This window comes from Symphalangus syndactylus, chromosome X (assembly GCF_028878055.3).
Source record: "Symphalangus syndactylus isolate Jambi chromosome X, NHGRI_mSymSyn1-v2.1_pri, whole genome shotgun sequence".
Classification (NCBI taxonomy): domain Eukaryota; kingdom Metazoa; phylum Chordata; class Mammalia; order Primates; family Hylobatidae; genus Symphalangus; species Symphalangus syndactylus.
Window position 1 is genome coordinate 123077520 of NC_072447.2, and position 21087 is coordinate 123098606.

Here is a 21087-nt window from a genome sequence, read left to right on the forward strand (position 1 = left end):
GCACTCCAGCCTGGGCAAGAAGAGCGAAACTCCATCTCAAAAACAAACAAACAAACAAAAAACAGGGGAAAGGAAATTACGATTTCTTGTTGGCCAATTACATGTCAAGCACGGTGCTAAATGTTTTCAAGCACTGTAAAGCACCTAATTGTTCTGAACATCATTTCATTAGAGGTGTCTAATGATCAATGGTAAATTCACCTGTGCTATTATGAGGTTATACTTGATTTATCTGAGATACAAAAATAAAATCACATAAAAGGGGGCAGCCTAAGATTTGGTTGAAGCCAGCATGTTGGTCCATAGGAAAAAAGTGATAGTTGACTGATTCCTATCTGTTAAATCTGGACATTCATCCACATGTGCTCTGGGTGCTGAACTATTCTGTGCAAACACCACTTCCCTTCTCCAAAGACCCAGTGTTGCTACAAGGCTGCTGCCCGGAAATGAGCACGCCACCATTCTGATCAACTTTGGCTCCTTTTTATTCAGGAAGCATACACTAATTCTTTTTATACATTTTTTTTTTTTTTACATTCCAGAAATAAGCGAAAATAGCAGTTTTAAATATGTTACAAAGTTGGCTTTTCAGGCTTAATAAGCTTTTTGAGAGAGGGACCAGCCAACTGACCTTTTCATCAAAGCACCAATGTATCTTCAGTCTTTTACCAAGCTCTACCACAGCTATGGTTGCCTTGGATGTGCTGCACATCCAAACCGTGTGAAAGCTATAATGGAGAGTTGCTGTGAGTCTCTCTGCAAGGCACCAAGAACAAACAGTTCAAGCTTCCTTTCTTCAGATTGAACCAAAGTTTTTGAAACTTTCAACTGCTCTCTCAAGTAGTGCTCTCTCAGCGTGAAGACTAGAATTTGTTAAAACCCATATATCACAAGATACAGTAAATCACTTCCAATATTGTGGAAATCACATGGTAGAAGTTATAAATAAATGAACACTAAAATTACTTTAAGAAAGTTTTACATCATTTAGTTGGTAAGGACATTTACGTGTACAGCACAATTTATTGTTAAACATTCTATAACTGGCTTCACACAAAGATGAAAATAGATTAATACAAAATGATCTGACATTTTCAGTAAATCTGGAATTAAGACTGGATTTTTATTGTAGTCAATATCAACTTTACATATTGTTGCAGATTGCTGTGCTATGCCCTTTAAAATGATAATTTCTCAGGGTAAAATTCCATTTGGATATGTGTTCTTGCTTGTCAAACTACTAAAACCCGAGGAACACAGCAATATCAAAGACACAAACAGTAACTGCACAATATCATCTGCTGGATTAAGCTAATACAAGTGGACAGAATTCTTTAGGTTCCAATATCTAATAAACCACTATGTGAAATGAACAAGGTGAGACATCTGAATATACTCTGCAACCGGAACATGTAGCATTTCTTTAATTCAAAAATCTGCCTCATTAGGCATTTACAAAATAAATTAGTAAGATCTCAATTTGCTTGAGGCATAACAAGCTCGTAATGGCCCACTTGGCCTTCCTGTTTGAGCTGATCTAGTAGGTCTTCCTTCCGTCTTTTTCTACCTACCACTAGGTACCTATCATGGCCCACCCCATGAGACTTACTCTTAAGACCATACTTCTGGGCAATCTGATGTATTTGCTTCCGTTCGTCATTAGTCAGCTCTCTAGAGAAAGTCAAATCTGTGTGGCTCTCAGAGCGGGCGTAGTTTCTGATGATCTGTTCAATATCTCTCTTGGCAATTTTATTCACCCTCTCTACATCCAGACCAAGCCCTTCCCGCTTATGCTGCTCTTTGACTGAGATAGGCTCCCGTATGCCCTCACCAGATTTACCTAAACCACCACCAGTCCAACCCATCTTTCTCAGCAGCTGATTTCCAATATTATCTTCTTTGATTTGCTGTTTGTAAGCCTCCTCTGCTGAGCGGCCCTGAATTTCATTTCTTGAAATTACATCTTCAACAGCTCCTTTCTTCAAGTTGTTAATGACAGTTGGCTGGGTCTTTTTGAGGGTTTTCACAGCTTCCCCAGCAGCTTCATATTTGACAGTTTTCTTCACCCCAACTGCTTCTGCAATTACTTCACTCTCTAGAATCACTTTGCATTTCCAGCGGAGGCCTGTCATCCTTTCATAGACATACTCAACTGTCATTCGGTTAAACTGAGCTGTGTCGTTCAGCGTGCACACGGGATTTGAAGAATTCTCATAAACTACAAGATCCTTTATATCTTTCTTCTTTCCAGATCCTCTGGGTGAAGAGCCTGTATGGCATTGTGAACTTTTGACAGATGGATAAGTGGGCTGTGTTTTTTGAAGAATTTTCAAAGCCTCGTCAGCAGCTGCATGTTTACTTGTTTTCTTGGTTCCATAACCTTCAGCTAAGCAGTGATCTTGTAAAAACACTCGACAACGCCATGTGCGATTTGGCATCATCTCATATTTGTATTCAATTGACATCTTGTTGAATGAGGCAGAATTGTTAAGGATACCAATTGCATCATTTGCATTTTCTGTAATGACAAAATTGGTCCAGTGTTTGGCGGAAGCATTAAAAATTGGCTGCCCAGAAGCATCTTTACCCAGCACCACCAGGTCTTCTGGTGGTTTCAGAGCTGGAGGAAATTCATAGGAGGACATGCCAATCTGACACACCACGAGGTCCTCTCCAAACGTATGCTTGAATTTCCGCCGGACAACTCTAACTTCAATACGTTTCTGTAAGAGTTTTACAGCTAGCTCTGTAGCTCGATCCCTGGACCCATTCTTGCTGCCAGCATAACCTGTAGTTAAGTAGATATTTTGGCATCTAACTTCACAAGCATAGCCATCAGTTAGAAGTTTTTTATTTTTGGGGATGTCGGCAGGAGGAATTTCCTTTAAAGGAGCATATATATATTCAGGATTTGTCTTACATGCCTGAATACAACGAGTTAACATATATGTATAATTAATTTTATCAGATCCAGAAGTCATCTCTGGATTAGAAAGGTTCTTCCAGATTGTCGCCGTTAATTTTTCAATAAAATACTGCTTCTCAGCTACCACAGACTCGGGAAATGTCTGTGATGGTGAAGGCTCAGGAGTTGACTGAGAGTTTGCCTGCTGTGATGTGGTGCCTGGGGCAGGGTTCCCACTGTCAAAATACATGTTGGCTGTTACAGGCTGGTCTTTTGTGAGAATGAATCCTGATGAATCACAATACTGAGAATTCCCATCTTGTATACTGAAAGAATCTTGAGTGTAATCTTGGTAGATGTCTCTTGGCATGCTGGCAAAATGTGTTTGTTCATTTACCTCTTTTGTTTGAGGGCCATAAGGATCTTCCTGTCTTTCATCTTTTGAACTACTAGCTACAAAATGTACAGGCTCAAAACGAGGTCTCGCATGGAATTTGGAACCGGCTTGCTTTTTAGGAGGATTTTGACCTATAGAATGAGTGAAATTTACAATTCATTAAAATGGGAATATTTCAAAAGAACCAAGCAGGAAAATAGTACCAACCATATTATTTGCAAGCTGCATTGTTGGTACGAGATACTTCCATCACAAAAACTTCACGCCATTTGGGTGAAGGGATTCAATTATCAATGTAAGATTCCAGCATAAGGAGGGATGCTCCCTGTCTTCCCACATGTAAGGGAAGACCCTTGATAGAAAATATACCATTGAGTCAAGTATGCAGGTCACCACCACACATGACTGGTAGCTGCTTTTGCATCAAATGAGCTAAAGCACAGGTGAAGTGTACTCTTCACTTGTGCTGGAAGGTGAAGTGGACTGGAAGATTGTTCCAGTACAATCTCATACCACCCATGCTGAAAAGCTCACTTAAGGACTGAAAATGGAACAGATGGCTCTAATGCAAGACAGATGATGAGCAGAGGCAGTTACAAAGCCTTTCTCTTTTGTATCAGAGGTGAGTGACTCTGTGATGGTGCTTTACATAGTTGTGACTAAAAAATCAAAGAAAAAGAATTATCAAAAGATTCCAAAAGTTTTCAACTTCAAAACCTCAGCTCTGACCCATTCATCACAAAAGGGTGTTTGCTCTATTTTCTTTCTAGAACAAACAACAGCTGGAAACTAATGATTTATGTGAGATGCCAAATTTAAAGCTATGGAAGAACTCTGATGAAGCTATACTAGACACTAGAGCTTCTTCCCTTTAACACTGCTCAGTAGAAAGCTTGTCCATCCTGGACCCATCCAAGAGGATTTAGTGACTTAGATGCTCAAGTGATCACAGTATAAGATTTTATTTAGAGGGCGGTTCCATGGCATAAATTTCAAGGACTGCATAATAACGTGATTTCAATATTCTTAGTTTTCAATTCTATTTAGCATCCTCAAAAAATTGTATATAATTAAAAGCTAAAACTCTTTTACCCATAAGAACTGTTACCAATGTTATTTGAAATCATATACCACACTTATATCATTTTTTTAAAGCCATGTTGTTTCTTCAAATCCCACCTTTCAGAAACAAGTATACTCACCATCACATGTTGAGAGGTGGCGTTTTTGACCTTTGGAAGGCTTGGACAGCACCAGATCATATGAAGGCATCTCCCCGATATCAATACCTTCAGCCATTTGGAGAATTTTTTCCATCAAGCGTGGGCTGTACCTATTTAAGTTAATATAATCTACAGTTAAAACAGGTAAGGATGTCTTTTTTAAAAAGCTTCAAAATAAGCCAGTCTTATAATTGCTCCCACAAGACTTTATCAACAGGGTATCTTGGCTATAAAAACCAAAGAATCGGCCCTAAAATATTTACCCACCAAATGAATAATTATGTTACTAATTAGGAATCAAGATTTTTCAGCATAAGACATACAAATATAAACTCAAAAAATTTTAGCGAAGACCTTATCTTTAATTTGAATTGAAAATATCAGTATAAATTCATGATTTGTTTTGATTGTGGTCTCTATCATTTCTCATGAAATGGAATCAGGGTCATTAGAGAAATGGCTGATTCTAAGTCCACGGCAGGAAATGTCTAAGGTGAGCCTGAGAAATCTTCTAGCACCTAAAACCAAGGAAACTGTCAAAGATCAAAGGCGTTGTGTCAAATGGACTCAGAAGCCAATTTGAATAGACTCTTACTGGCAAAGTGAGCCAACTCAAATATCGATAAGAACGATGATGGCAATGGATTGAAATACATCAAATATGTTGAAAATCCATTAGTTCATAATGATACTTACAAACTATTATTGGTCACCTTTGGAGGATGGAAGGAACTATGTCATTATTCTGCAAACAGGTAAATATGAAAGGAAGAAAGCAAACATTTATCCTGTATTTTCCTGTATAAATTGTACTTAGAGCAACCAAAGAGATGATGAGGAAAATGTCTTTTAGAGAAGCATTCCAGCTAATAAATGAAGGAATAGACTACTACCATTTTGTAACCTAAAATAAAAAATGATCATCAGGCGGGCATGGTGGCTCACACCTGTAATCTCAGCACTTTGGAAGGCCTAAGCGGGTGGATCACTTGAGGTCAGGAGTTCGCGAACAGCCTGGCCAACATGGTGAAACTCCATCTCTACTAAAAATACAAAAATTACCCGGGCATGGTGGTGGACACCTGTAATACCAGCTACTCAGGAGGCTAAGGCAGGAAAACTGCTTGAACCTGGGAGGCAGAGACTGCAGCGAGCCAAGATCACGCTACTGCATTCCAGGCTGGGCGACAGAGCTAGACTCCATCTCAAAAAAAAAAAAAAAAAAAAAAAAAAAAAATCAATGGCTGCTAAACCTATTAGGTGAAAAGCTAATGGGGGAAGAACTCACAGTCAGACCCAAGCAAATATTCTCAACTGATTATTGACAAAGGTGCCAAGGCAATTCAATGGAGGAAGGATAGCCTTCTCAACAAATGGTGCCAGAACAAGTGGGCATCCATAGGCAAAAAAAAAAAAAAAAAAAAAAAAACCAATTCTACAATCTAAACCTCACACCTTACACAAAACTAACTCAAAATACATCATAAACCTAAATGTAAAACTATGAAACTTTTATTGAAAAAAAACACAGGGCCGGGCGCGGTGGCTCACACCTGTAATCCCAGCACTTTGGGAGGCTGAGGCGGGCGGATCACGAGGTCAGGAGATCGAGACCACCCTGGCTAACACGGTGAAACCCCGTCTCTACTAAAAATACAAAAAATTAGCCAGGCGAGGTGGTGGGCACCTGTAGTCCCAGCTACTCAGGAGGCTGAGGCAGGAGAATGGTGTGAACCCCCGGGGGGCGGAGCCTGCAGTGAGCCGAGATCGCGCCACTGCACTCCAGCCTGGGCGACAGCAAGACTCCATCTCAAAAAAAAAAAAAAAAAAAGAAAAAAAACACAGGAGAAAATCCGTGGGATCTAGGGCTAGGCAAACAGTTCTTAGGCTTGATACCAAGCATGATCCATAAAGAAACTGGTGATAAAATGCACCTCATTGAAATTAAAAAGTTTTGGCTGGGTGTGGTGGCTCACTCCTGTAATCCCAGCACTTTGGGAGGCCGAGGTGGGCGGATCACTTGAGGTCAGGAGTTCAAGACCAGCCTGGCCAACATGGCAAACCCCCATCTCTACAAAAATAGAAAAAAAAAAATAGCTGGTCATGGTGGTACACACCTGTAGTCCAAGCTACTTGTAAGACTGAAGCAGAAGAATCACTCAAACCCAGGAGATGGAGGTTGCAGCGAGCCGAGATCGCGCCACTACACTCCAGTCTGGGTCTGGGTGACAGAGCGAGACTCTGTCTCAAAAAAAAAAAAAAAAAAAAAAAGAGTAAAAAGTTTTGCTTTTGAAAGACTGTGAAGAGGATGAAAAGTCAAGCTGCAGACTGGGAGAAAATATTTCTAAACCACGCACTTGACAGAATAGTAGTACCTAAAACTCAATAGAAAAAAAAAATCAAATTAAAAAATGAACAAAAGACATAAACAAAATATTTCACCAAAGAGGATAGACAGATTGCAAATAAGCACATGAAAAGATGTTCATCACTAGCCACCAGGGAAATGCAATTTAAAATCACAATGAGGTATCACTATACACTTATTAGAATGGACAAAATAAAAAAGTGACAACGGCTGGGCATGGTAGCTCACGCCTGTAATCCCAGCACTTTGGGAGGCCGAGGCGGGTAGATCATGAGGTCAGGAGTTCAAGACCAGCCTGACCAACATGGTGAAACCCCGTCTCTACTAAAAATATAAAAATTAGCCTGGCGTGGTGGTGTGTACCTGTAATCCCAGAATCGCTTGAACCTGGGAGGATCGCTTGAACCTGGGAGGCAGAGGTTGCAGTGAGCTGAGATTGTGCCACTGCACTCCAGCCTGAGTGACAGAGCAAGACTCCATCTCAAAAAAAAAAAAAAAAAGTGATAATACCAAATGCTGGCAAAAATGAGGAGAAACTGGATCACTCAGACATTGCTGCTGGGAATGTAAAATGATACAGTCACTCTGGAAAACAGTTTGGTAGTTTCTTATAAAACCAAACATCAGGCCAGGTGCGGTGGCTCATGCTTGTAATCCCAGCACTTTGGGAGGCCAAGGTGGGCGGATCACCTGAGGTCGGGAGTTCGAGACCAGCCTGACCAACATGGAGAAACCCCGTCTCTACTAAAAAGACAAAATTAGCCGGGCGTGATGGTGCATGCCTGTAATCCCAGCTACTCAGGAGGCTGAGGCAGGAGAATCGCTTGAACCCAGGAGGCAGACGTTGCAATGAGCCAAAATCGCACCATTGCACTCCAGCCTGGGCAACAAGAATGAAACGCCGCCTCCAAAAAAAAAAAAAAAAAAATCAGTTACCACTTGTTCCAGCGATTGCAATTATACTCTTGGACATTTATTCCAGAGAAATGAGAACTTACGTTCACACAAAAACCTGTACATGAATGTTCATAGCAGCTTTATTTGTAACAGCCCAAAACTACAATCAGCCCAGATGTCCTTCAACAGGTGAATAGTTAGATTCTGGTACACACATACTATGGAACACTACTTGGGACAAAAAGGAACTTTTTTTTTTTTTTTGAAACAGAGTCTCGCTCTGTCACCCATGCTGGAATGCAATGGCGCGATCTCGGCTCACAGCAACCTCCGCCTCCTGGATTCAAGTGATTCTCCTGCCTCAGTCTCCCAAGTAGCTGGGACTATAAGCATGCACCACCATGCGGGGCTAATTTTTGTATTTTTAGTAAGACAAGGGTCTCATCATGTTGGCCAGGCTGTTGTCAAACTCCTGACCTCTCTGCCAGCCTCAGCCTTCCAAAGTGCTGGGATTACAGGCATGAGCCACCGCACCCGGCCATCTCTTTGTATTATTTCTTACAGTTGCATGTCAATCTATAATTATCTCAAGAAAAATTTCAGTTTAAAAAGCTGATCGGGGACTTTATCACCTTAATATCACTAAAAGTGGGACAACCAAACATGTACCCCACGATGTGATACACTAGGATATCACGGCACTATCTAGAAAACATTATGGTTCTCCAGAGAATTGAACCTGAACCTCATCAAGTTCCTGACTCCCAGAAACATGTGAAACACCACAAGAATGGAACTATCCAACTCCAGAATGAGGGAACAGTATGTGACAGCCCAGTTTCCTCATCAAATAAATACTGTAGAATGAAAACAAAAGGAAGAGGGAGTGGTTATAGGTTAAGGGAGATGGATCAATCAAATACATTGTATAGACTTCGTATCATGAATGAATCAAACAAGCTGTAAAAAGACATTTGAGACAAATGAAGAAAACTGAACATGTAATAGGCATTGGGTGATTTTTAAGAAATTACTGTTAATTTTGTTGAATATGAATAATGGTATGGTGACTATTTTTAAAAATTCTTATCTGATACAGATGTGTACTGAAGAATGTACAGGTGAAATGATGTCAGGATTTTAAAAAATATACTCCAGACTATTGCCCACAAAAACCTAGGGCAGAATAGATGAAGAAGGGTAGTATGGCAGACTGCTGATGATTGCTGAGTGATGGGTACATGGGATTCATTAAACTCTTTTCTACTTTTGTGTGTTTGAAATTTTAAGACGAAGCTTTAAAATATACAATTTAAAAAATGGCTCCTGGCTGAGCACAGTGGTTCATGCCTGTAATCCCAGCAGGGATTTGTAATTGAGAGGTGGAGGTGGGCAGATCACTTGAAGCCAGGAATTCAAGACCAGCCTGGGCAACATGGCGAAACACCATCATTACAAAAAATAAAAATAACAACAAAAAATGTAGCCAGGCATGGTGACCCATGCCTGTAGTCCCAGCTACTTGGGAAGCTGAGGTGGGAGGATCACTTGAGCTGGGAAGGTCAAGGCTGCAGTGAGCTGTGATCGCACCACTGCACTCCAGCCTGGGTGACAGAGTGAGACCCTGTTTCTTTTTTTTTTTTTGAGAGGGAGTCTTGCTCTGTCTCCCAGGCTGGAGTGCAGTGGCACAATATTAGCTCACTGCAACCTCCACCTCCTGGGTTCAAGCACTTCTCCTGCCTCAGCCTCCCAAGTAGCTGGGATTACAGGCATGCGCCACCATGCCTGGCTAATTTTTGTATTTTTTAGTAGAGACGGGGTTTTGCCATGTTGGCCAGGCTGACCTTGAACTCCTGACTTCAGGTAATCCACCTGCCTCAGCCTCCCAAAGTGCTAGGATTACAGGTGAGCAACTGCACCTGGCTGAGACGGTCTCTTTTAAAAAAAAAAAAAAAAAAAAAAAGGCTCCTTATGAAGATTGGCTGCTTGATAGAATAACATTTTACTACAGAGAAACAGACACAGGAGCTCAAGTGAAGTGTTTGTTATCACGGTTACCTGCTCTCCCTTCCTACCTTCAGAGCCTTCCCCAGCCTAGGACCAAAAAAGAGATTCCTGGTAGCATTTGGGAAGAAAGTTCTGAAAATGAGTAACTATCACACCTTTACATGAATCGGTTCTGAACCAGGAGGGTAACATTTTCCATTTTCAGTAGAACAGGTTGTACACCCATCACGTATCATTCCACGCAAAGCAGAAGTTAAGGCACGGTGGCCTCCCCAACAGATTGCTGGAAGCTAGCTCAGTTGTAACCCGTACTTCCCACTGACAACTGTTGCTGCTAAAGCTAGCACGAGTATTTAAATACCAAGAGCAATTTTATTTTCATTGACTCTTATCTGCACATCAGAAAGCACAGTCTAAAACACAATATGGCTGGGCGTGGTGGCTCACACCTGTAATCCCAACACTTTGGGAGGCTGAGGTGGGCAGATCACCTGAGGTCAGGAGTTCAAGACCAGCTTGCCCAACATGGTGAAACCCCGTCTCTACTAAAAATACAAAAATCAGCTGGGCGTGGTAGCAGGCGCCTGTAATCCTAGCTACTCAAGAGGCTGAGGCAGGAGAATCGCTTGAACCCGGGAGGCAGAGGTTGCAGTGAACTGAGATTGCACCATTACACTCCAGCCTGGACGACAAGAGCGAGACTCTGTCTCAAAAATAATAATAAAATAAAATAAACACAATACATTCTACATATCACTTCTATTCAAATTTGGGAGTACAATTTCCAAAGTATGAGATAAAAACAAAACCCGGGCACGTGTGGCTCATGCCTGTAATCCCAACATTTTGGGAGGCCAAGGCAGGCGGATCACCTGAGGTCGGGAATTCGAGACCAGCCTGACCAACATAGAGAAACCCTGTCTCTACTAAAAATACAAAAATTAGCAGGGTGTGATGGCGCATGCCTGTAATCCCAGCTAGCTGGGAGGCTGAGACAGGAGAATCGCTTGAGCCCGGGAGGCAGAGGTTGCAGTGAGCCGAGATCGCGCCATTGCACTCCAGCCTGGCAACAAGAGTGAAACTCCGTCTCAAAAAAAAACAAAAAAGTCTATGAAAATGAGATGAGTCTATAAATCTTAAACTACTAATCCCATGCCTGTTATCAAGTGGCCCTACAACCAGGCAACTTACCTTGAATTCCAGTCAATATTCTCCAGACCTTCAGTTAGAGCCTGATTCCAAGTACAGTATACAACTGCAAATGGCATATATGTCTTACGGTCGGTGTGATGCACTTAGGGCTTACTCATTCATGCTCACTTTTCTCAGGTTTCTTCCAGCATTAGTAATTATTCTACCTACCTACTATACCCTATTCATTACATCTGCCACAAAACTCAACTTCACCCATAGGCCATAAAAATAAGTCTTTGCATAGGTTGCTGATACAGTTCTCTGTCCTTTGCTATGAAGTCATAATACTGAAGAAGCCCAGCCAGCTTGAACAATAATGAAAAAGATCGTATAGTACCTAACAAACACTTCACTATTCAAAGAACAATGTAAATACGAATCTAGAGTGTTTAGTAAGACCACGAGGCTTCTACAATCCAGAGTAGCTATCCAAAGATAAAGAAGTGGTGCCACATATTTAAAGTAAGCCAAGGCAGTAAAGCTTTTATTATTCACTTTCTCCAGAGTCTATTTTTTAATAGTGTGTTTTAAAGTAACACCTTTAACACCAGGCATTTTAGAAAATCCACCAAGAAAAGCACCTACATTCCCAACCACTGGCCGGGAGCGGTGGCTCACACCTGTAATCCTAACACTCTGGGAGACCAAGGCAAGAGGATCACTTAAGCCCAGGAGTTCAAGATCAGCGTGGGCAACATGGCAAGACCCTGTCTCTACAAAGAAAAAAAAAAAAAAAAGCTGGGCGTGGTGGCATACACCTGTAATCCCAGCTACTCAAATCACTTGAGCCTAGGAAGTTGAGGCTACAGTGAGCCGTGATCACACCACTGTACTCCAGCCTGGGTGACAGAGTAAGAACCTGTCTCAAAAAGTTATAATAACCCCAACCACTGATAACTTCATCAACATGTTGGGTTTTTTTTTTAATTAATTTTTTTTTTGAGACTGAGTCTCACTCTATTGCCCAGGCTGGAGTGCAATGGCGCGACCTTGGCTCACTGCAGCCTCTGCCTCCTCAGTTCAAGTGATTCTCCTGCCTCAGCCTCCCGAGTAGCTGGGATTACAGGAGCGCACCATCATGCCCGGCTAATTTTTGTATTTTTAGTAGAGACAGGGTTTCACCATGTTGGCCTCGAACTCCTGACCTCGTGATCTGCCTGCCTCAGCCCCCCAAAGTGCTGAGATTACAGGCGTGAGCCACCGTGTCCGGCCATGTTGGAGTTTATTTTTTAATGCTTTTTCTGTGTTTTCCATAACTCCCCGTCACTATCAAGTCATCTATGTTGATTTGAAATCTGGTGGGGTTTTTTGTTTTTAATTTAATTTATCATAAGCCTTTTCTCCACATCATTACCACATGAGTTTTAATGGCTATACAGTATTTATATTATTGAATAAAATGTAAGATATCATTAAGGCAAGTCTAATATAGTAATTTTTTAAGATGCACGCATACTGTATTTTTAAGTCTGCTAAGTTACCCTTTAGATTATAAATGCTTAAAAAAGAAAACCAGGCCGGGCATGGTGGCTCATGCCTGTAATCCCAGCACTTTGGGAGGCCGAGGCAGGCGGATCACTTGAGGCTAGGAGTTCAAGACCAGCCTGGACAACATGGTGAAACCCTGTCTCTATTAAAAATACAAAAATTGGCCGGGCGCGGTGGCTCACGCTTGTAATCCCAGCACTTTGGGAGGCCGAGGCGGGCGGATCACGAGGTCAGGAGATCGAGACCATCCTGGCTAACATGGTGAAACCCCGTCTCTACTAAAAATACAAAAAAAATTAGCCGGGCGTGGTGGCGGTCGCCTGTAGTCCCAGCTACTCGGAGAGGCTGAGGCAGGAGAATGGCGTGAACCCGGGAGGCGGAGCTTGCAGTGAGCCGAGATCGCGCCACTGCACTCCAGCCTGGGCGACAGAGCGAGACTCCGTCTCAAAAAAAAAAAAAAAAAAAAAAAATACAAAAATTAGCCAGTTGTGGTGGCATGCACCTGTAGACCCAGCTACTCGGGAGGCTGAGGCAGGAGAATCGCTTGAACCCGGGAGGCGGAGGTTGCAGTGAACCGAGATCACAGGCTGCACTCCAGCCTTGGCGACAGAGCAAGACTGTCTCAAAAGAGAAAGAAAAAAAAGAACCCCAAAATTCTGAGGTTTTATGGTTCTCAAAAGTAGCTGATATTATACCAAGCTTTTGGAAACCAGGATGTGACTCAACTATCCCACCATATCTAGCACATAAAAAGATGATTTCTAATGAACAAAAACATCTGTCTTCATAAGTTTTACATCTCTGGACACAAGACAGGTGCATATATATGCATACTTATGAATAACGTAAACCACTATAATATACAATGGCAGCTGAAATTTAATAAATATTCAGTAATAGATGCTTACAAAACTTTTTTTTTTTTTTTGAGATGGACTCTCACTCTGGCGCCCAAGCTGAAGTGCAATGACGCGATCTCGGCTCACTGCAACCCCTGCTTCCCAGGTTCAAGCAATTCTCCCACCTCAACCTCCCGAGTAGCTGGGACTACAAGCACCCGTCACCACGCCCGAGTTTTACCATGTTGGCCATGCTGGTCTCAAACTCCTGACCTCACGTGATCTGCCCGCCTCGGGCTCCCAAAGTGCTGGGATTAACAGGCATGGGCCACCGGGCACGGCCTTTTTACAAAACTTTAAAAAAGTATATTAAACTGTTCTACTAAATTCAAATAAAAAAGCTGAGATTTGAAAATTAAGCAAAGATTAAAGTTTCCAAGTATAAAATTGTTTATTCAAAACTATTCATAAGGAAAACTAATTAAAAAAAAAACAACTTTTCATAAGACTTGGGCCAGAGCCTGGCGAAATGGCTGACGCCTATAATCCCAGCACCTTGGGAGGCCCAGGTGGGCGGCTCACCTGAGGTCAGGACCAGCCTGGCAAACGTGGTGAAACCCCATCTCTACTGAAAATACAAACAAAATTAGCTGGGAGTGGTGGTGCATGCCTGTAATCCCAGCTACTCGGAAAGTGGAGGCAGGAGAATCGCTTGAACTCGGGAGGTGGAGGCTGCACTGAGCTGAGACCACACCATTGCACTTCAGCCTGGGTGACAGAGCAAGTTTCTCTCAAAAAAAAAAAAAAGAAGAAGAAGAAGAAGAAAAAAAAAGCTGGGAGCAGTGGCTCATGCCTGTAATCTCAGCACTTTGGGAGGCCGAGGAGGGCAGATCATCTGAGGTCGGGAGTTCGAGACCAGCCTGACCAACATGGAGAAACCCTGCCTCGGCTAAAAATACAAAATTACTCGGGCGTGGTGGTTGCAAGCCTGTAATCCCAGCTACTAGAGAGGTTGAGGCAGGAGAATCGCTTGAACCCGGGAGGCAGAGGTTGCGGTGAGCCGAGATTGCGCCACTGCACTCCAGCCTGGGAAACAAGAGCGAAACATTGTCACAAAAAAAAAAAAAAAAAAAAAAGAAAAGAAAAAAGAAAAAGAAAAAAAGACTCGGGCCAGGCGCAGTGGCTCACCCTTGTAATCCCAGCACTTTGGGAGGCCAAGGCGAGTGGATCACTTGAGCTCAGGAGTTCAAGATCAGCCTGAGCCACACAGGGAAACCCCATCTCTATTAAAACAACAACAACAACAACAATTGATAAGACTCCTCATATCGTAAGTTAATAACATACACCCAGATTATTGATAATCTTTCAAAAGCTCCCACACCCATTTCATTAGCTAGTGATTTATGCACTCTCCCTACTATGTGCACAGTTTTGCAACATGAGCCCAGACAGCATCTACCTTCCAAACACCAGTCTTGTATCAACCAGGTAAAGACAAATAAGGGAGCAAAGCTGGTTTCATTTTAAGGTATATTTTATCTATTAATTAATGTCTCATCAAAGGTAAATACTAGGCCAGGATTCTCCTTCTAATCTTACTGATCAACAATGACTGGAAAACTAAATGCCCCAGTTAATCAAACTGCTTTATTAAATATAAAGACACTATCTACAATTTTAAGTAAAAATCACACAGTTCTTTAGGCATTCATATGTACAATTATTTAAGTGCTGTAGATGTAGTTGGTCAGAAAACTGAACTAATTTTTCACTAGCCACAAGACATATCTTAGAAATTGCTTGCAGAAAAAAATTACTGGTTGTTTACTTGGACGAAACAGACAAATGAAAAAATGAAGTGAAACAATTTTAGCCATTTGAGCTTTCTGGTTGCCTGGACAATGAGGGAGAAAATGATTAAAAAAGAATAGAAACATTTTTATTTTATCCTACAAAGCAGTGGTTCTGAGAGCGCTGATCTCTGGATCAGCAACATCGGCATCACCTGGGAACTTGTCAACAATACAAATTCTGAGGCCCCACCTCAGACCTATGGAGTCAGACACCCTGGGGCTGGGACCCAGCAATCTGTTTTAACAAGCCTAACAGGTGATTTTGATGTGTACTTAAGTTTGAAATCCCCAGTTACAGAGTCAAGAAGATATTCAAATTTGTTCTGTGGAAATTGCCACCATCACCGAAAGGAATGAAATATGGTCTGTTTCCCTGCACATTTGAGTTCCTCCTGGCTCGGTCTTATGATGAAGGAATTTTCAAAGATTTCTTTGACCTAGAAGTTTATTTCAGCTCCAAGTAAAATGGAATACAAAACATTTTGCCAGAGGGAAAAAAGAGCAAGGAAATTCCTTTGTGCTATTCTTCACAGCCTGTTCCAGAAGTCAAGTGATAAACCTTGAGCAACAAATCAACAATTTAGGGCCAGGTGCAGTGACTCACTCCTGTAATCCCAGCACTTTGGGAAGCCGAGGCTGGCGGATCACTTGAGCCCAGGAGTTCGAGACCAGCCTGGCCAAAATGGCGAAACCCCGTCTCTACCAAAAATACAAAAATGAGCCGGGTGTGGTGGTGCATGCCTGCAATCCCAGCTACTTGGGAGGCTGAGACATGAGAACTGCTTGAACCCAGGAGGTGGAGGTTGTAGTGAGCCAAGATCGTGCCACCACACTCCTGCCTGGGCGATAGAGCAAGACTCTGTCTCAAAAAAAAAAAAAAAAAAAATTAACAATTTAAGTTTAGAAAGAGCTATTTCACCATGTATTCTGCAATTCACTTGAGAGAAGAGTATTCTGCCACAGAAAACAAGAACTCTGCCAAAATCTACATTAACATCAACAAGTATTGGAACACAAGTTTTACCCACCTGAAGATGAGAGGTAACATAAAGCCCATCTAAAGACTGCACTTGGTCCCTAGCTTCCAAGATTCTTCATTGGCCCTTCCCTTTCTTCTATATGGAAGCTATCAGATATAATGCAAATATTACTTTTCAGTTAAGCTATTTGATAATGTAATGGCAATTCTTGTATTAACTAAACTGACTTAGCTACAATGTAACATGGTGACTATAGCATACATAGTATCCACAGATGCACCTGTGTGCACACACAACAGCCTGCAATGCTTGAGCCTTTAACACCAACTACCATTGGTCTATTTTGTGTTTTTAATGCCCTGGTTATGTACAAGGGTGTTGTTCTTGGAATTAAATCCTGAGATACAATGATGTGGCTTATGTCAGTTACTTGCTTTCACTCATGATCCATCCTTCCCAAATATGGCAGCTGTGGCTCAGTGGAAAGAGCATCAGTCTGGGCATCAGAAGACCTGGGTCCTAGCCCCAGCTGTAAGACCTTGGAAATGTCACTTAACTTCTTGGCCTCCACTGATTTAGCAGTAAAAATGAGATGCCACCTAATCCCCAAGGTTGTAGGAAATGAAATAATAAATATTTAAAATGTGTTGTACATCATAAAGCTGTATACATCCACTCACTCCACACACATTTATTGAGCAGCTATTATTTAGCAGGCAATCTTCTAGACACTGAGGATAAAGGTGTAAACAAGAAAGCAAAATCCCTATCCCTAAGGGAGCTTCCATTCTAGTGGGAAGGTAAGATTTATTATTAACAAAAAGGATGGTTATCCTCATTTAAGTTTTTGTTTTTATTTTAAGGATTCAGATTTCCAACAGCCTTCTGTGATATTATGGAGACTTATGATTATAGGATAAAGGTAACTTTTGAACTCAAGAACAACACTGTTAGACAAAGGTCAAGTAGATTTATCTGACTTGTTTAATAACTAAGGCTTCTTCAGTTGTAACCAGTTCCTCCTAATCATTATCTCTGGAGGTAGAAATTATGCTAACCTAGAGAAGACAGAAAAATAATGTCTGTGATGAGAACAAAGTATATCACACTGAATGCCATGTTCAATAATTAAGGGCAGGAGTAGACAATACTATTTTTCTGCATCTGTTACAGTCACTCCTGGAACTGAACTGGCCAAAATTGACATGATCATATTCCAGAATCTCTCACCCTTCCTGATTAAAAAAAAAAAAAAAAAAAAAAACTATGATTGCAGGAATGTCAAAAGAAGTCGTCTCCCAGTCTATCAAAGAATGACTAGTCTAGTATAGGGCCGATTTAGGGGTTCTGAAGGACAGAGGTCCAAGTAGCTTGTTCAAAAAAAAAAAAAAAAACAAAAAAACACACTGCGTTGGAACCATACTGCAGTCTCCATTGAATGCAAAGAGCTTTCAAAGAGGCCTGTTCAAAACGTCACCAGGTTCTAGGAAAGGGGGGAAAAACAAACACACACACACCCCCACCCCCACCACAGACACACACACCTAAAACCTCACTCAGAGCCAAATGTTAATCCTTCTGATCCCATTTAGGGTAAAAAGAGGGCAATCCATTTGTACAGTAGATATATCCATTTCTTTGTTTGAGTCCAGACACATTATGCGCAAATCTACAAGCAAGGCTGACGCTGCTGCGGCTCAGAGAGCTGATACGTACCGCCTCCCCAGGAGAAGACAGTAAGACCCTGCTAGGGGGCTGCAAGTAGAGGGGGGTATTTAAGAGGAATGGAAAAAGAGTGGTCAGGAGGAGACTAGAACAGTGGGGTCCCCTCGCCCTTCCCCCACAACCCCAACTGTCGAATATATTCTCTGCGGATACTGCATCCTTGGAAGGCCCTACGCAGGTCCGAGATGCTGCTATTCATCATTTCCCACGTCCTCTAATACCGCCACCAACTTACAATGACCACTTCTCAATAATCCTCTTCTAGGCGCTGCTTCATCTCCATCCCTGGTCCTGGAGAGGCCGCTTCCGCGATCTCTGCACCCTCCTAGCTGTTATGTCATGCCCAGCCACCACAGTCGGCCACCCCACCCCCAGGCCAATAGTGATCCCTCTAGTGCCCTCCAGCACCTCCAAATCTCCAGCCTCCAAACTATCCTCCGCATCCCGCCCCCGTCCCTATCCCAACCACCATCATCGATCCCTCCAGCGCCGTCCCTAACCCGATCCCCCATCACCGATCTCTCACCCCCGTCCCTAACCCGACACCCACACCTTCCTCACCTGCAGCCCAGGAAGACGTGGTTGGTCCAGGCGGCGGAGAGCGCGAGGAGCTGGTCGAGGGCAGCCCCAGGATAGCTGTGCAGGTGCCGACAGATGAAGCTGCGCCGCAGAGCCCACTGCCAGTCACTTTCGTGGCTATAGCGCCACTGCTCCAGCACTGGCTCGGGCGGGGGCGGCGGGAGGGGCGGCAGCGGCGGCGGCGGGAGGGGGGGCAGCGGCGGCGGCGACAGGAAGTCGCCCCCCAACAGCAGACGTCCTCCAGCCATCTTCTCCGCCCCCAAGCAGGGACCCCAGGGACGAAGCCGACTACGGACCGCAAGCTAGGCAGCTAGCAAGCGGGCGGAAACGGGGGACCGGTGGGAGGGGCCGGGTAAGGAGGGGCGCGCTGAGGGGCGAAGATCAACTCTCGGGGGGACTGGAGTATGTGCGTAGGGGCCACCGTTAGGAGGAAAAGAGGAGCACGAGCTCGCGTCCCGACACCGGGGTGCACGTCCCCTGCACTCCTCTAACTCGTGGAAGAGCAGAAGGGCTTCCGCCGCACTCACGCGCGAGCCGGGGAGGCCGAGTCACGCTCCGCACCTCCACGGATCCGCAGACCCACGCACTGCGCGGAGAGCGATAAAAGACCCCAGCACGCTCTGCTCCCCTCCTCTAGGTTCTAGCCTACCTACCCGCGTGCCGTCCGGGGTTGTGAGGCCAGTGCGCTTGCGCCGCGGCTGTTCCCTAACTTCCAAATCCCGTCGCATAATCTCGCGCGACGTACTTTTTTCCCTCCAGTGACGACTACGGGCCTTTGACGCACTACGGTGACAAGCGGAGGGCGGGGACTCCAGAAAGGGAATTTAGGAAGGTTCTCTGAGGTTCGAGAATATGGTTAGAAGGTGCCCTCAGATGAATGTTGGTAGCCCACGGCTCGTCTGACGCTTTTCCCTGGATTTTTAAGTGGCGCGACAGTGAGACCATGTTCCTTGTAAGGGATTTAGGTCTGCAATGGACTTTACATTAAAACAAAACAAAACAGTCAGCTCCCCGAGGTGCCTTTTCTTCAGAGAGTAGCTTGAAATGCTCTGTGCATCGTGCATCATTAGCTTTGTGTAATAGCTTACTGCGAAAACGTAGTAAAAAATGAAACACTTGCCAAGAAAATCATCCACAGCGCCGCTTCTCAAGTTAGCCAGTTTCAAGTCCATACTGTATCCCAATTACGAACACAGACACTGTTTACACAGTTCCGATCACGATTGCAAGTAAGTCTGCATTTCACGTATCAACTTAAGTGAAAAAGATTACAAGATACAAAAGGGGCCCAGAGAAGAGGGTACTGCAAGGTAGCAAGCCGCTCAATCACTGTAGCCAAATGTATCACTCCACCCCGAGTCAGCTTCACTCAATAACTTCAGTCCCTATCTGCCAACCTGTGTCACGAAATCAGTTAATCAATGAGTGTATGTCGGCGGGAATTTACACAGCACCTACTGTGTGCTCAATACAGCAAGAGTACAAAAAAGAAAGAAAGTGGATTTTCTCTGTTGTCCTGGAATTGACTACAATCTTGGTGGGGAGAAATAGCCCTGCATAAAACTAAATATTCCACGAGGAGCCGGACCATTGGATGAGGTGGCTTTGACACACTACCATCTTTAACTCTCTAATGACGTATTTCTAATTGTATGACACTTTATGTGTAGGGGTGTATTTGACTGAGAGGAGCAGAAGATAACAGCACTTTACACACTTTCATAATTTATTTCCACGTCTGCCTTTCTCCGTGGTGGGCATTCAAGTTTACTGGGGTAACAATCGAACTGTTTTTAAAAAGTTCCCAAGATGATACATGCTGTGAAGAAAATAAAACAGGCCGGGTGCGGTGGCTCACGCCTGTCATCCCAGCACTTTGGGAGGCCGAGGCAGGAGGATTACTTGAGGTCAGGAGTTCGAGACCAGCCTGGCCAACATGGTGAAACCCCCGTCTCCACTAAAAATACAAAAATTAGCTGGGCGTGGTGGCAGGCGCCTGTAATCCCAGCTACTCGTGAGGCTGAGGCAGGAGAATCGCTTGAACCCGGGAGGCAGAGGTTGCAGTGAGCCAATATCACGCCACTACACTCCAGCCTGCGCAATAGAGTGAGACTCCGTTTCAAAAAAAGAAAAAAAAGAAAGAAAGAAAAGAAAGAAAACAGAGCAGGGCAAAGGCAAATGACTGGGGGAACACTAGATGAGGAGTCAGGTGACCTAAATTCTCATCTCATCATTGCCAACAACTATCTCTACAGCCTTCGGCAAGACACTTCACCTCTGTGGCCTTATTTTTCTCACTCATACAATCATTACTTGAATTTATTATCTCTAACCTTCCTTCGTAGTACTATATTCTTTGATTTGATGGTTCAGAGACTAACATTACCTCAATAAACATGAATGCCCACCATAGAGAAAGACAGACATGGAAATACAGAATTCTGAAGCTGAAAAGTGCTGTTCTCTTCTCAGTCCAATACACCCCTATGCATAAGGTGTCATATAGTTAGAAATATGTCATTAGAGGGTTAAAGAGGGCACTGAGTCAAAGCCACCTCATCCAGTGGTCCTACTGCTGGTGGCACATTTAGTTTTATATAGGGCTATTTCTCCCCACCCAGCTTGTAAT

The 21087-nt window shown here is 43.3% G+C and overlaps 1 protein-coding gene across 2 annotated transcripts; it reads right to left on the reverse strand.

Annotated features, from left to right (window-relative positions):
- Nucleotides 1-461: 461 nt before the first annotated feature.
- On the reverse strand, nt 462-19770 carry NKRF (NFKB repressing factor). 2 transcript variants are annotated; one of them, XM_055267679.2, is made up of 3 exons: nt 18441-19770; nt 4505-4635; nt 462-3433 (listed from the first exon to the last, which is right to left on the reverse strand). In XM_055267679.2, exons 1-3 carry the CDS (start codon nt 18704-18706, stop codon nt 1476-1478), a joined length of 2355 nt encoding a protein of 784 aa, XP_055123654.1. In that variant the 5' UTR covers nt 18707-19770; the 3' UTR covers nt 462-1475. The 2 variants fall into 2 exon arrangements, with proteins under 2 accessions (XP_055123654.1, XP_055123655.1); XM_055267680.2 differs by lacking the exon at nt 18441-19770 and adding an exon at nt 16203-16296.
- Nucleotides 19771-21087: the final 1317 nt, after the last annotated feature.

Bases quoted from the DNA above. Each gene is read 5' to 3' on its own strand.
- NKRF (XM_055267679.2), bottom strand. From the start codon at position 18,706: ATGGCTGGAGGACGTCTGCTGTTGGGGGGCGACTTCCTGTCGCCGCCG. The intron at 4,636-18,440 runs GTGAGGAAGGTG...TAACTTAAATAG, and splicing joins CACGTCTTCCTGGGCTGCAG to GTACAGCCCACGCTTGATGG. The intron at 3,434-4,504 runs GTGAGTATACTT...CTCATTCTATAG, and splicing joins CCACCTCTCAACATGTGATG to GTCAAAATCCTCCTAAAAAG.